The sequence below is a fragment of the Artemia franciscana genome, chromosome 19 (genome assembly GCF_032884065.1).
Source record: "Artemia franciscana chromosome 19, ASM3288406v1, whole genome shotgun sequence".
In the NCBI taxonomy this organism is placed as follows: domain Eukaryota; kingdom Metazoa; phylum Arthropoda; class Branchiopoda; order Anostraca; family Artemiidae; genus Artemia; species Artemia franciscana.
Genome location: NC_088881.1, coordinates 15,260,314 through 15,275,968, shown reverse-complemented (window position 1 = coordinate 15,275,968; position 15,655 = coordinate 15,260,314). Strand labels below are relative to the sequence as shown.

General features: G+C 35.0%; 1 protein-coding gene across 1 annotated transcript; it reads left to right on the top strand.

Moving 5' to 3' along the window:
• The first annotated feature begins 1,160 nt into the window (after nucleotides 1-1,160).
• LOC136039326 (histone deacetylase complex subunit SAP18-like) lies at nucleotides 1,161-15,033 on the top strand. The gene is made up of 4 exons (XM_065722949.1): nucleotides 1,161-1,365; nucleotides 6,980-7,089; nucleotides 9,022-9,210; nucleotides 14,822-15,033. Exons 1-4 carry the CDS (start codon nucleotides 1,294-1,296, stop codon nucleotides 14,925-14,927), a joined length of 477 nt encoding a protein of 158 aa, XP_065579021.1. The 5' UTR covers nucleotides 1,161-1,293; the 3' UTR covers nucleotides 14,928-15,033.
• Nucleotides 15,034-15,655: the final 622 nt, after the last annotated feature.

Here is a 15,655-nt window from a genome sequence, read left to right as displayed (position 1 = left end):
TTAGTCGCCTTAAACTGCTGGGGACAGGTAGCTCAGGTACTCGCACCTCCCACAATCAATAACAGTGTATTATTGTACATAATTGCATGTATTCATTGTTTGCTGACTGGAGGCGAATAGTGCTTCCAATGGCTAGTTTTTCTGAAGAAAAAGTCAGAGGTAAAAGGACTTGTTTTTAGTCCATGTACCTCCCTACAATTTTTGGAATTGGAACTGGAGTTCAATCTGATTTGCATTGGCACTGTTTTGGACTACAGTTTTTGGAAAGTTATTATTTGTTTCAATGTTTTTCTGCAATGGGGTTTCTTTAGTCCAGTGACTTAAAAGTACAAGTTTCAAGCCCCTCTTGATAAAGCTTGAAGTACTCTTGGCTGAAGAAATGATCACTACATTTCATAGCTGGCTGGATTACCAAGATGTATCTTACAAATCTTTTTATATTATAAGACTTGCGTGTAGCAATGGAAAAAGAGCATGATTTATAAACCTCGCCCCTGGAACTAATTGTTTCACGGTGTCCCAGGCAACACATTAATGGATATTTTCAATATTGTATGTGCAGTGTTTATCCAGAAATATTTAGCTGATGCCATTGAGTTACAGGAGCCCATGAAAAAAATGACAAAGGTCATAGACAGGAGGTCGGTTGCTGTTTAATTATTTTGGGGCTTTAAATAGGCATTATCATTTTCGGTCAAATGTTTCCGCTACTAGGTTTTTCCATGTAAAGTTTTATTAAACCGTCATAAAAAACTTCATAAAAATGTAATAATAATCGGAAAAGCAGCAATGAAAACAATAGATCTGGTCCATAAAATTCAAAATATCGTTAGATTCTAACAGATACCGCACTTGAATGTTGGCAGATTACTTTTGTGTGTGCAAATATGTGCTTTGTTCACAGCGTGCCTATGCGGTACCATTGCATTGTTTTTCGTACACATTAAAAGTCCTGGTGCAATGCGGAACGCTGAACATGTTTTTGGAACAATCGTGTTTTTGATAAATTTTGATTTTACTTATTCCTTCCTGACTCGGATATCTGTTAATATTTTTGTTTATCAAGGATTTTTTGTTGTTTTGGCAAGTTTGAACCTGCTGTTCTGATAGTAATAATTAATATATTTCCGTGCAATTCTAGTCAGAAAACTGGTGCAGATTGTTTCAAAGCGTTAGGAACGCCGTTTGTTTCTTAGCATCGCTACCTATCTAAACTCGTAGTAATTGTATTTTACCACAACAGAAACTTTTAAATTTGTTAAAATCATAAATAAGACTAAAGAAAGAATAGTAATGTACCGTGCAATTGAGTCAAAAATTGAAGGAAAGGTTGAAAAAGTTGAAGCTGTAGTTGATAGAGAAAAGGTGGGTATCACTTTTGTTAGGTGTGCTCTAAAATATATTCTAGGCTATTTGTTTGTAATACTCATCCCATTGTCATATATTCTCAATATTAAGGAAGTGGGCCCTTTACCATCAAGTTCTCTTTCACCAGGCTCTATTTTATAGGGTTATAGGCTAATCATGAATTGCAATCAGCAATGCCAATTATGGGAGGGATTAGCCTCTTAGATTTTGGAAAACACCTTTGAGTAGGCTATAAGCCTAGGATATAAGCTCCATATAAGGAAACCTCTTAGAAAATAATTCAGTCAATGTTGGTATTACCTGAACAATTGTTTTGGGACATGAAACTATTGTCAATAGATGCATTTTGACTTTTTGAACATCTTTTCTCTCTTGCAAAACTACCACAAACTCACTATTATTTAGTTATTCCAGCCCAAATATTCTTGTATTTACACATATAGAATTGCAATCATTTCTGTTTTTGTTGATCAGATATTTGAAATTATGAATCTGTAATAGTTTAGAAGCAAATTTGGGCTATATATTTGTACATTAGGGGGGCAGGGGTAAAGCATAGCATATATTAAATACATAAACTAACCATTGCTGTATTTAAACAGCATCCTCCAACATCCTCAAACGGCTTCAAAATCTTGACACAAATAAATCAACTGGACCAGATCACTTGCACCCAAGACTGCTGAAGGAACTGGCAACCATCATCGCAGGACCACTGTCTGACCTATTCCAAAATTCTATTAATGCCAAATCTGTCCCATCTGATTGGAAAACTGCTTTTGTGACCCCAATATTCAAAAAAGGCAGCAGACTTAAAGCAGAAAACTACAGACCTATAAGTCTCACATCAGTAGTTGCAAAAATCCTTGAAAGAGTGGTCAATGATGCAATACTGGAACATCTGAAAGTCAACAATATCCTATCCCCTAATCAGCATGGGTTTCAACCAGGAAAGTCAGTTGAAACAAACTTACTGGAAACATATGACATCATTACAGATTTGCTTGACAAAGGATTGCCAGTGGACCTAGTTTTACTAGACTTTGCTAAGGCCTTTGATAAAGTCCCACACAAAAGGCTAAGAGAAAAGCTTACTGCTGCCCAGTTACACCCCAACCTGGTTGATTGGCTTATGGACTTCCTGTCAGGACGAACCCAGAGTGTAAGGCTATTTGGTGTTGGAGGTGAAAAGGTCTTTTCCGAGCCCTGTGATGTCATCAGTGGATTACTGTAGGGAACTGTTCTTGGTCCTACACTGTTCAACATCTACATCAATGATATATTCAGCGAGGTGGAAAACAACTTGTCTCTCTATGCTGATGACTCAAAGCTATTTGGAGCAGTGAATGTAAAATCCCTGCAAACAGATGTCCAGAAAATCCAGCTGTGGGCAGACAAATGGCTCTTATCATTCAATATAAGCAAGTGCAGCACGCTACACTTTGGATCCTCAAACCCATGCACCCAATACCATATGCATGAACATGCCTCCAACTCTGATTCACCCATCAAGACCAGCACAGAGGAACGCGACCTTGGGGTCATTGTTGACAGCCTTCTCAAGTTCCATGCCAACACCATCAAGAGCGTGTCCCAGGCCAACACAAACTTAGGTCTGATCAAAAGAACAGTTACCAGCAGATCCCCACTAGTTTTCCTGAAACTTTACAAGGCACTAGTCAGACCCGTTTTGGATTTTGGTATGTGCGCTGCCTTCCCAACATACAAAGGAGATGTCAGGCTAATTGAGGGAGTCCAGAGGAGAGCAACCAAGGCCATCACAAACCTTGGAGACAAACCTTATCAAGATCGTTTACGGGCTCTCAACCTCCCTACCCTCATGTACAGGCGCAACCGTAGCGACATGATGATGACCCGCAAATTGCTGAACTCATCATATGCCAAGATCCTGCCCATCCACCCAGGCCCCCCACAGTGCACCAGAGGACACTCAAAGAAGCTGTTCAAGCAGTCAGTCAGAACCAGGGCCAGAAAAAGTTTCTTCACCAACAGAGTCGTCAACCCCTGGAATGAACTGTGCGAAGCAACAGTCTCAGCCCCCACCTCCAAAGCATTCAAGAAGGCACTGGATAAAGAGTGGGCCACAAAAGACTGGAAGTATGAGTGGGACATTCCGTCCTGCTCATACCTGCTATGAGACATCACCGATTCAACTCAGGAGCATTCAACAGATCTACAGATCTTAATTTGCTCCAAAGTGCAAATTAAGGTAATTAAGGTAATATATACTATGCCCCCCCCCCAATGTGCAAATATATAATACCTCCATAATGGTGAGTTTGCAGTAGTTTTTCAAGAGAGAAAAGATGTTCAAAAAGTCAAAATGCATCTATTAACAATAGTTTCATGACCCAAAACAATTGTCCAGGTAATACCAACATTGACCAATAATTCTTACTTCATAGTATGCAGAATAATTATAAAGTATAGGCCTATATAAGTCCCTTCACATAAAGAAACATGTTAAGAAAACAATTCTTACTTTGTAATATACACAGTAATCATATTTAGCACATCATGCATGAGGAGAACCTTAATCTTCACTTCTTCCACTGTTTTACACTTTTTCTATGATTTTAAAAAAAATAAGCATGCATTTAACAAGCATTTTATAAGTTTTCAAATTTGTGCTGAAACAAATTGGATCTGCAAAATTTTTCTTTAGATGCCAATATATGCAAAACACAGTGGCAATCAGGGCTTCCACTATCCCTGAATTTTTGGAGATATCCCAGAAAATGTGTCTCCCTAGAAAAAAAAATTGGTTCCCCAAATCTCCAAAAATCACCCAATCACAGTGTCACCCCTAGTGACCATCCCTAGCAAATACCATTTTACACACCTTAACTTCACTACCCTCTTGTTTGCTTATTTTTGTCTCATGTGTTACTTTGCATAAAAATCAGACCAATACAATTTAAGTCAGTCAGTTCCTCATGTGTTCACAAAAGTAGCCTTTCAGTTTCTTGAATCTTGATTAAACTATTTCAAATGCAGTATTCCAAATGATATAAGATTCTTACATTTCCATCATTGGTGGCCAAGACAATCTTGACAAGATTAGCCAAGAACTATACTTTAAGTTGTTTAACAGAATGTTCTGTTGGATTTTTGGTTTTACAATTGAATGTATAAAGAAGGAGAATTGTTTTAAAAGCCAGATTGTGAGTTTAAATTTTGTTTTCTCTTGCTATTTTTGGTTGTGGACATACTGTATTAATGTTGAATGCCAAATGCATAATATATTGAAGGAATTAATCTTTTCACCATTAATTCTTACCATTTAAATTTTTGTTTCATTCATCATATGAAAATTAAGTTTTTTTTTATGTGAGAATTGTATTTGTAACACCACCTTCTATCCTTAAACATATTCGCCTTCCACTCCCCTCACAATAATTATTCTGGTCCCTTCACCTGTACAACATTTTAAGTAGGCATAATATTTTAAAATGCAGTTTTAGGATCTTTTTATGCTCTTACAAAACTGTTAGTTAGGTAAAGAAAATTTTGCAGAGAATATTCTGCTCAAATTAGGGATGACCTAGTAACTTTGTTTAAATATCTAGACCTTCCTTTAAAACTTCTAATGCTTGAACAACTAGTAACCCTGTATGAAGGCTAATCCAGAGACAGAAACAAAATAATTCAAAGAAAACATGGTATAATTGTATTTTTCTTAAGAACTATCCCTAGATACAATGTTCTTACCATAAAAGTTGCACCACCACTCCCTCCCCCCCCCCAACCCCTCCTAATGAGGCAAAATTTAGCTTTGAACTATGTACAAGGTAGGTGAACAGGGGATTTAAACAAGTACCCCAAAAAATCTTATTCATAAAAAAGGTTACATCCCAGCTTAAAGTAAAAGTTTGGTTATGAGGCTTATATTGTTTTAATGTTAATTTTATATTATTTTTAAACTTATTTGACTTTTGTATCATTTGTAGCCTATAACTATCATGTCCAGGCATTGGATAGGTTGATATAAAAATGAGTAAGCATTAAGTAGGCTACTATGTTTGGAACATGGACAGCTGCATAGGTGGTGGGAGGGGTGGGGTTAATCAGTGACTATATGGTAATTATGAGGTAACCAAAAGAATAGAAAGCATAGTAGAAACAAACAATGAAAAAATGTGTGTTCCAAGGGGGTATTTTCAGCAAGGGGGTGGGTTTTATCCAGGGTGTATTCTCTACAGTTTTTTTTTGTTAAAAAAGTATTTTCTTTCAATTAAAAAGTATAGTATTGAATGTTTCATTTGTGTGCTGTTCCATCTTGTCTCTTTTTTTTAGACTGTCTAATTCTAGTGACTACATTGTTTACATGGCTAGGTATGTCCCCTGAAATTGAAAAATACTTGCATGATTTTGGTTTAAGCAATGTGTAACATGTCTACCTTAGCACTAACAAATTAGTTGTGGAGGGGAAGTTGGATGAGTCAATTTTACCTCAAATGATACAGATTGAAATTTTTTGTAATGCTATGGTTTTAACAAGGTTTAAAATGATACATTTTCTCCCAAGATATATCTTTGAGGATTAGCCCAATTGGATCATTTGAAGTCCTTGCCTTTGGAGTTTTATTTCCCAAATGCACGCTTTTTGGACCTCTTAGCCATTCCAAATTTAATGGCTTTCAACAATTTTTTTTGTGGACTTTGGGTGGTTAAATGGTTGCCCAGGGGAATAAAAAAGCTATGGGAAGGGGCTAATGTTCTTCCAACCATTTTTGGCCTGTATAAAATGCAGCATACTTCCAATTGTTGATTAAACAAACACCATCCCAAGTTTTTACAATAACCCCTTCCATCTGGAAGGAAACACAAGTTATATGTTGCTCTTCATTTACTTAACATTATAACTTAGACTATGAATAATTTCTGTTTTTAAATATGATTTTGTTGAATGAAATCTTTCATGTATCTGAACAAAAAAATTATTTTTGCTGAAGATATGGTGTGCAATTATTTCATTGTTGGATGCAAATTTAATTCTTCCCCCTATCTCTAGCTACAACAAGCTGCAATATCTAGTTAATTTTGAGTTATTTGCAATGATGTTTGCATAATGTAATCTGTAGATGTGAAAAAAAAAAACACATAATAAATGAGTCACTCATGCCTCACTAAGGCCTGTTTTACTAAGTAAGGATCATTCCTATTCATTCATTACTTTGTACATTTTATTAAAGAATGAGATTAATTTTAGTCCATTAAAAAGGAACTCTGAAAATTTCTTGTTTAATTAAGGAATTGTAAGGAATGATTTTATATACAACAAAGTTAAGGGATGATAAGAACTTCTGATAGCAAATTTTTGTCATTCCTTATTTTGACTGGGCAGGACTATCCATCCTTGTTTGTTTATATATTAATTTGTTTATTCAACTTTCTGCTGAGTATTTCAAAATTATCAAATGGTGTATTTTTCCAATAAAACCTTCTCCCCACACCATTAGGTTCACCTATTCAGTACAGTATGACTGAATTACAAAAGCTTTCATTTAATTCACTTTCCTTGGTTTACTTCTTTTAATGGCTAGAAACAACTAATTTGTCTGGTTGTATCCATATACTTTTTTTTCAGATGTGTCCTTTCCTGTTGAGAGTGTTCTGCAGTACTGGTAGTCATAATTCTCTTGATGACTATAGAGGTTCAAATGTGCCTCTTCACAATGAGTATCAAATGTATACCTGGTAATGAGTACTTTTGTTTACATTTTATAGCTTATAGTAATAATAATAACTGTTTATTTATTGCAAGTTGTACAAACACCTAGAAAAATAAAAAGAAAAACAGAAAAAAATATTATATAAATTGTTTTATTATATAAATATATATAAACAAACAATATGAGTTAACAAAGTAGCAGTGGCTACTTTGGTTGAAATTTTATAAAGTATTTTGTACTTTTAAAGATACTAATGTATTTTATCATAATAAGCTCAGAAGCACTGTTAATGGCTTGGACAATCAAACACAGAAAACAGTACGGTAAATCTTCACACTATGATGAAGGAATATTTAAAATGCAATAATAGAAGAGAGAAAAGGTTGGATATACTTTTTAGATCTACTTGAGAAAAAAAAATAGTAAAGAATAGTAAACTTTTTCCTAGTAAAGAAGCTGTTTTTTTTATTGGTTAGCAGGCTGATTTTTCAGGTTTCCTGAACTAACAATTAGTCAATCTCTTGTTCTGCCTTTTTCAAACATTGAATAATAAAAAACAAGTTTTTTTAACTGGAAGTAAGGAGCTGGATTAAAACTTAAAATGGACAGAAATTATTCCGTATCTGAAAGGGGAGTCCCCTCCCCAATGCCTTGCTCTTTACACTAAAGTTCTTATTGTTGTAAAAAGTAGAGTTGCGACAAATAGTCAAACTTTAGTATAAAGAGCAAGGCATTGAGGAGGGGACTCCCCTTCCATATATAAAATAATTTCATTTCGTTTTTAGGTTTTAGTGTTGCTCCTTACTTTCTGTAAAAAAAAACTTGTTTATTTATTATTCAATCTCTGAAAAAGGTAGAACAAGAGATTGAAGAATTGTAAGTTAGGAAATGCTTTCAGTTAAAAAACCCTGTATTTTTTTATTTTAATTTCTGAATGTTTTTCGACTAATGCAGGTTTGAATTTGGCTCACTGTATATGTGTAATTAAAACAAAATTTGCATATTAATTTTGGCAGATTTATTCCAATTTGAAGGCTTGCCCCCTCCTCAATATCTTACTCGTTATGCTAAAGCTCTTAACACTTATAAAAAAGTTTCCTATTCTAATATAACAGCCATTGTGTTTCAATTTTAGTAAGCAGTCAAACTTTAGTGTAAAGAGGAAGGTTTTGATAAGGGGGCCACCCTTCTTATAAGGCATTATTTCTGTTTGTTTTTCAAATAATGCTAGTAAATCTCGTTCACCCTCTAGGAAATACATCTCTCCCCCTCACGGAAAACTCCTCCATAAAAATTTCATCTGACATGACGTGCACCCCCCCCCTCTTGTCAAATTCCCTCCAGATAGTTCCATCCTTGCTGAGAATCCTCCCTCCCTGTAAAATTGCTTGTGGATGATTCACCTTGAAAAATTCTCCTTAGCATTCTTCCTTAGCATTCCCCCTTGTCAACTTATATTTTTGATATATTTGAATGAGCTCTGACAGAAGAGGGGAAGTTCCAGTTTTCTGTACAGTTATAATTCTAAGCACCATGTTTTCAAAATTCCCAACAAGGAGTGGGTCTTCAAGCCATTCTTAAGAATGAATTCGTCTTTGAGCACACAAATGCTCATAGATTAATCCCACTTTCGACTTATCATAGAGGTTCCTGGAATATTCATTTTATTTTCAGCAGGGGAATTAAGTTCTACTTCATTTTGAAGGAATGACGCTACACTCAAAGAGATAACAACAGTAATCCAGCATGTCAACGAAGACTGCCTTAAGAGAGGGACTATAGTACTAGGTTGTAATGTTATGTTAATACTACAGTGTTTCTATATAATATTTCTATTTATAGTACTAGATTGCAGATATTTATGATATTTAGATTAATCCCAATTTCGCCTTATAGAAGATCCCAGAATATTCATTTTATTTTCAGCAGGGGAATTAAGTTCTGTTTCATTTTGAAGGAATGATGCTACACTCAAAGAGATCACAACATTGATCCAGGATGTCAACGAAGATTGCCGTAAGAGAGGGACTGTTTTTGAGTTTGCAGTTGTCCCTCCTGGTGCTCGGCGACCAAATTTTCGTACTATCGGGACTACTATTGCTGGACAGCATTCTCCAGATGATAATAAAACTCTTTTTGCTTCTAGGTATTTGTCAAGATTTCTTTTCTTTTTTCAGCACCTTTCCTCTGAATTTGCATCAAAAACAGACATACTATCGTAAACAAAATCTTGTGGAATGAAGGAAAAAATTATTCTATTCGAGTTGATGTGTAATTTTAACCCTTCAATATTGTGTCAATATTGCATTTTCTATATTTTTTGTATAAATTGTAAAGTTTTGTAAGTGACACCATTCTTCCTTTTAATTGGTGACCTTGATGCAAAATTTCATAAAATTTCAAGGTCGCATACTGGTTAACTAAACATATGCTATGTAGCCTGCTATACACAATCATCTTTATTTGTCTTCCCTTTTTGGTTTATGCATCATTATTTTTGAAATCACTTTTATAGTTTGTGGCTGTGATTTTACTTAAAAAAACAGCAATTGCTGACAATGATGGTGGGCGAACTAACCTGCTATTAATGCTAATCTAGTCTAGAGTCAATTTATTGGCTTTGTATGATATTTATGTTCTTGTTCTTATTCTTCTTTGGTGGATCTCTTATTACTGTTAGCTAGTGATGCTTATAGTAGAGGCCATAAATCAGAAGTTCTAGGGGCCTTTATAAGAGTCAAAAGTTATTGGAGGGCTTCTAGTCCCCCCATGCCCTTTGTTGCCCAAATGCATCCGATCTAAATTTGAAATAGCCATTTTGTTAAAAATAGTTCTGAGATCAGATAAAAAAAAGCTCTGGGGTCAACAATACCCCCCAGTGCCCTGGGGCAAGCAAAGTAAGTTATGCCCTGGGCGCATTATTATATTGTTCTTATGGAAGGGATGGCCATATAAACTTCAGAGGGGGCTCTATCGATTGGAAATCAGAAGTTCAAGCGCCCTATTTAAGAGTCAAAAGTGATAGCAGGGCGACTAGCCCCTCCCAAGGTCTTTTTTCCCCAAATTCAAAAGACCAAAACTTTGTGATAGCCTTTCTGTTCAAAATAAGTCCGGGGTCAACACAACCTTCCAGAGCCCTAGAGCGAGTGTTCCGATTTATGCCCCGGGGGCATTTGAGATTTTTAAGTAAGGAGTGGTCATATAATCTTCAAAAGGGACTCATTTGATTGGAAATTGAAGGTTCTAGTTCTCTCTTTAAAAGTCAAAAGTTGATAAGATGTCAACTAGCCTCCCTCCACACCCTCTATTCCCCAAATGCATCAGATCGAGTTTTTAATATAGTCATTTTGTCCAAAATAGATCAAGGTCATATAACAAAAACTCTGGGGTTGACAGAACCCAGAGGAACCTGGGGGTAAGCGTTATAAGTTGTCCCTCTGGGGCATATAAGGTTTTTTTGAAGAGGTGTTAATATAAAATTTGGAGGGGGTTCACTTGATTGGAAATTGAAAGTTATAGTTTTCCCTAAGAGTCAAAAGGAACAGGGGGCAACTAGCTCTCTATTCACCAAATACATCCAATTGAATTTTTAGGCAGCCATTTTGTTTGAAAGAGACCAAAGATCATGTAACAAAAACTTCGGGGTTGACACAATCCCCTGGAGCCAGTCTTATAAGTTATGTCCAGAGGCATATAAGCTTTTTTGTGGACGGAATGGTCATATTAACTTCGGAGGGTGTTTATTTGACTAGAAATTGAAAGTTGTAGTTCCATTTTAAGAGCTGAAAGTGATTGGAGGCTAAATAGCCTCTGCCCGCCCACTTCTTTTCCCCCAAAAGGATTTTGTCGAAAATTTGAGATTTCTATTTTGTTCAAAATAGTCCATATGTCATATAAAAATGCCCTTGGGATTGATACAATCGTGCAAAGCCCAGGGTTAAAGGTTGTAAGTTATACCCCGAATGCATGTAAGTTTTTTGGAAAGGAATGATCGTATAAACTTTGAAGGAGGATTTCCCCAAGTGCATCCGATCAAAAATTTAAGATAGCCAGTGTGTTCAATTTAGACAAAGATTATATAACAATGCCTTCGGGGTTGACACAATCCCAAGAGCCCTTGGGCAAAAGTTGTTATTAAAGCCCCAGGAGTGTATAAGGCTCTTATGAAATATTGGAGGCTCATTTGATCGGAAATCGGAAGTTTTGTTTCCATTTTAAAGTATTGTGAGTAACCGGAGGGCAAATAGCTCCCCCCCCTCTCACATCCATATCAATGCCATCAGAAATGGCACAATTCCCAGAGCCCAGGACAGGTTTGTAAGTTATGCCTCAGGAGCATTAAAGGTTTTTATGGAAGTGATGGTCATATAAACTTTGGAGGAATCTTATTTGATCTAAAAATTAAAATTTCTCGGTCCTTTTTAAGAATCAGAAGTGATTGGAGGGCAACTAGCCCCCCCCCCCCTTCCCATGGCCTCTTTTCCCCTTATGTATCAGATCTAAATTTTGAGATAGCCATTTTGTTCAAAATAGTCCAATGTCAAAAAATAATGGATCCGTGTTTGAAACCTTCCCCACTCCACCCCTAGGGAAAAGCGTTATAAATTATGCTAGTTACCATCGTTAACATATAAAATTATTATGGAAGTTGTGGTCGTATAAACTTTCAGGAGGCTCATTCGATTGGAAATCGAAGTTTCTTTTGCCCTTTTTATGAGTTGAAAGTGATCAGAGGGTAACCAGCTCCCCCCTCCCCGTTTACGCTTTTCCCCCCAAATGTATCTAATTTAAGTTTGAAAATAGCCCTTTTGTGGAAAATATTCTAAAATTCAAATTACTGCAACTTAGTGGTGGGGTTAAAAAATCTAACTGTTAATCCAAGATTAATTCAACTGGAAATTGAAACTTATAGTTTTTTTCAAAAGTCAAATGTAATCAAAGGGCAACTAGATCCCACTCCCATTTCCAAAGGTATCTGGTCAAAATTTTAAGATAGCCATTTATTTTAAATAGTCAATGCTAAAGGCCAAATAACAATGCTTCCAGGGTTGAACCCCATATCCCAACTCCCGGGAAATGGTTTGAGTTATGCAAGTTGCTAATTGTTACTTTGTTGCTTGGATTTACTGATTTACGGGGCAGCTTTGATTATTGGGGTAAGGGCTGTAAGTAATGCAAGTTGCTTATTGATTACTTTGTTTACTTTGATACTAGTTCAGATACTTTAATGAAACTTCGATATTGAAAAAAAAAGTCTGATTTAGGTCAGATACTTCAATGAAACTTCGATGTTGAAAAAAAGTCTGATTTTTAAATAGGCAATTTTGGAAACTTGAAACTTTGGCAATAAAAAACGAACAGAAATTAGTTTTAAAATTTAATCCGAAAAAGAAGTTTTTAAAGAGAAATAATGGCCATATTAAACTTAAGATCAGCAGAAATAAAAATCTATAATAATTCAAACTCAAAACGACCAGAAATTAGTTTTAAAAAATACGTGAAACCTAAAACGAACAGAAATTAAATGAACAATCATAGCGAATAAAGATATAACAGGTACCATATACAGAAGTAAATAAATCTTAAAACGAGTAGAACTTAGATTGAATATGCAAGTCAAGCTTAAAACGTACGAAAAATCTTTTACGTCTAAAGAATAATAAAACCCATAAAAAAAAATTAATTAGCAATCATAGCAAACAAACATACAACGGATATTGAATAAATAAATCTTAAAACGAGTAAAACGTCAACTGAATATGCAAATCAAGCATAAAATGAACTAAAATAACTACAAACAAGAGTTTAGCTACTGTTCCCTACCCTAATGGTAAAAGTATTACTGAAAGCTACGCGTGTCTTCGACAGTCTCGGAAATAATTATTGAAATTAAACTGAATATATGATATATAATGGTATTAATTGCTGAAAGCTCATCAGCTCAAGATTTTACTTCACTGCAATTCTCATTTTATTTCTTTATTTTTTTTTCTTTTTATTTCTTTTATTTTTTTTTCATTTTATTTCTTTTATTTTTATTTTATTTTATTACAGTGTTGTAATAAGGACAAAAGAAAGTATTTTAAATATAGTTCTTTTCAGTAGAGTGTCAGTGACGCTATTGGCTTTATACTTTTATCGTTACGTAAGGGGGCATTAGCCAAAGTCTTGTTTGTAGTGATTTTTGTTAGTTTTGTGATCGATTTGCGTATTCAGTTTAAGTTTTACTCGTTTTAATATTTCTTTATTGATTTATATCAGTATGTATTGTATGTTTGTTTGCGATGATAGTTTATTTAATTTCAGTTTGATTTGGGTTTTACTTATTCTTTAAAAGCAAGTTTTGGTCGTTTTGAGTTTGAATTATTACAGTTTTTTATTTCTGCTGATCTTAAGTTTAATATGGCCTTTACTTTTCTTTGAAAAACTTCTTTTTCGAAAAGTTTTTCTTAATTAATTGTATACCCTAACGATAGTTTTGTAGATGGTGGCTGATTTTGCTCACAGTTGTTTTCTTTTTTCGAAGTAATATCGGTGTTATTCTCAAACTAGATTTATCGTAATTTTTTTACCATATTCTTTTAAAATAACCTCAAGTGATTGTTCCAACAAAAAAAATATAATGACATTTGCACAATAAATTAAATGCACATCGTGAGGTAGTGCATTAATCTCTAAAGGTGATTTCAATCAACACAAGATGCGCGATTTTTATATGTTTTTTTTATGGAGTTAAAGTGACGATCACACAAAGGTCAACCACAGAAAGGTCAATTTTAGGCTTGCAATCTCAACTTTCCATGTGGGACCTTTTCTCAAGTGAATATGGAGGGTTCGGGAGAGGGAGGGGGTTGTTCTCATGTAATCTACGTTTATTCAGAGGAATATATTTGGGACTAAAGGTGCAATTTGGATACTGAGAGTATGTGAGCTATCCTCCTTGCTGTAGAGATTCTTCGCCAAATCAGTTTTTAACCAATCCAACGTCTTTGAATATTATTGTCCATATTTTAATGTGTGATACAGACTCATATAAACTAGCCCTTATTCTCAAAGCACTGATTGCTTCGAATTTCTCTTTTTTATATTTTGATTGTTTTGATGTGAACTTCTCTCCTTCATAAGCCCCTTTGAGATACAACTAATTGCAAAGGGATATATCTTACAGTATTGATTAGAACTAATTTGGTCCCTTTAATGTTTATTTTGACCAACTAATATATTGTCTAATTCTAAATGGATCTTAATTAATTTTTTTGTTTGAATCACATCCTATTTTCGGGCTTTACGTATGAGCGTCATAATTTTCTCTCTAAAATTTCTTTGTTTTACATTTTTTATTGTTAGGGTTTGGCAGACTCTCCCCCGGGATTTTGTTTAACATGCAACCATTTTTAAAATAACATTTTTTACGGTATTAATAGTAACCATTTTTTTATTCGACTTTGATCTGTTTGATCTTTATTTTGGCCAATCAGTATATGCTCTATATAATGGATTCTACTTGTCATTTTTTAGAATCTCATCATCTTTTCCCCCAAAGAGCGTCATGCTTTTAATCTTGGGTTTTTATTCGTCATTCTTTGGGTTTTACTTTCAGGTTCGTTGTTGTTTTTTCTGACGATTTCTGTCCTTCTCTCTTCAGTTTTTTTTTCTTTTTTTATGGGTATTATTTTCCAACTTGTTCATGGGAACCTAAACATGCTTTGGAGCTTGATTTGTTCCTACTTTCACCATTTGTGTCTTCTCTGTTTTAGATTTTTGATTGGTGACTATTTGGATGTGGCAATCACTCCTCCGGGAAGACTAATTCCGCGTAGACGACCTTTTGGAGCCCGTGAAGACTACAGAAATAGATATTAGAATTTTTCGTTATTGAACGAATGCGTTTGATATGTTTACATACCTTTGTAATGAGTTATTTTTTGTACAATATACCTTTTACTGGCCCATTAAAATATTAAAGTTAGCCCTGTTCCTACTAATTTGCATATATCTTCCAGAGCAACAAGACAACCTAATTCGATATTAGGTGCTGGGAAGCTTTTCATGTGAACTTGTAGAATTATTTAATGCAGCGTTTTCCAAACTGAGAGGCGCGCATCCCTAGGGAGGCACGGTCTAGTCCAAGGGAGGCGTGAATATTACGCAGGATTAGCGAAAAATCGAATGTAATTAAAACTAGCGAGGTTTTATATATGCTGCTGAACACTCCGTTCTGGGTTTATCAATTAGACGATCTTTGCGATTGATTAGTTTCTCAGGTACGCACTATGTTAAATTCCCGCACTCGGCAAATTCTCCCAAAGTTTTGCTGGATTTTCATAAGAGGTTTATCAGATCAAAAATTGATTATGGACTGATAGTATACATCAATTGTAGTAAAACCACCATAGCAAAGCTAGAGACCCTTCAAAATATACATCTTAGAACTGCTTTAGAACTTCACCACCACTCAGAGAGAGCTAAAGTTCGCCAACTAGCTGGATTTTTCTTCGATAGTTAAACAGATCCAAATGGTCTCAGTAAGGTATTTTACAAGGTATTAGGCAGATGGATCAGTCCGCCAACTGTACCTGTTAACATTCGGG

Bases quoted from the DNA above. Each gene is read 5' to 3' on its own strand.
- LOC136039326 (XM_065722949.1), top strand. From the start codon at position 1,294: ATGTACCGTGCAATTGAGTCAAAAATTGAAGGAAAGGTTGAAAAAGTT. The intron at 1,366-6,979 runs GTGGGTATCACT...CTTTTTTTTCAG, and splicing joins CTGTAGTTGATAGAGAAAAG to ATGTGTCCTTTCCTGTTGAG. The intron at 9,211-14,821 runs GTATTTGTCAAG...TCTCTGTTTTAG, and splicing joins AAAACTCTTTTTGCTTCTAG to ATTTTTGATTGGTGACTATT.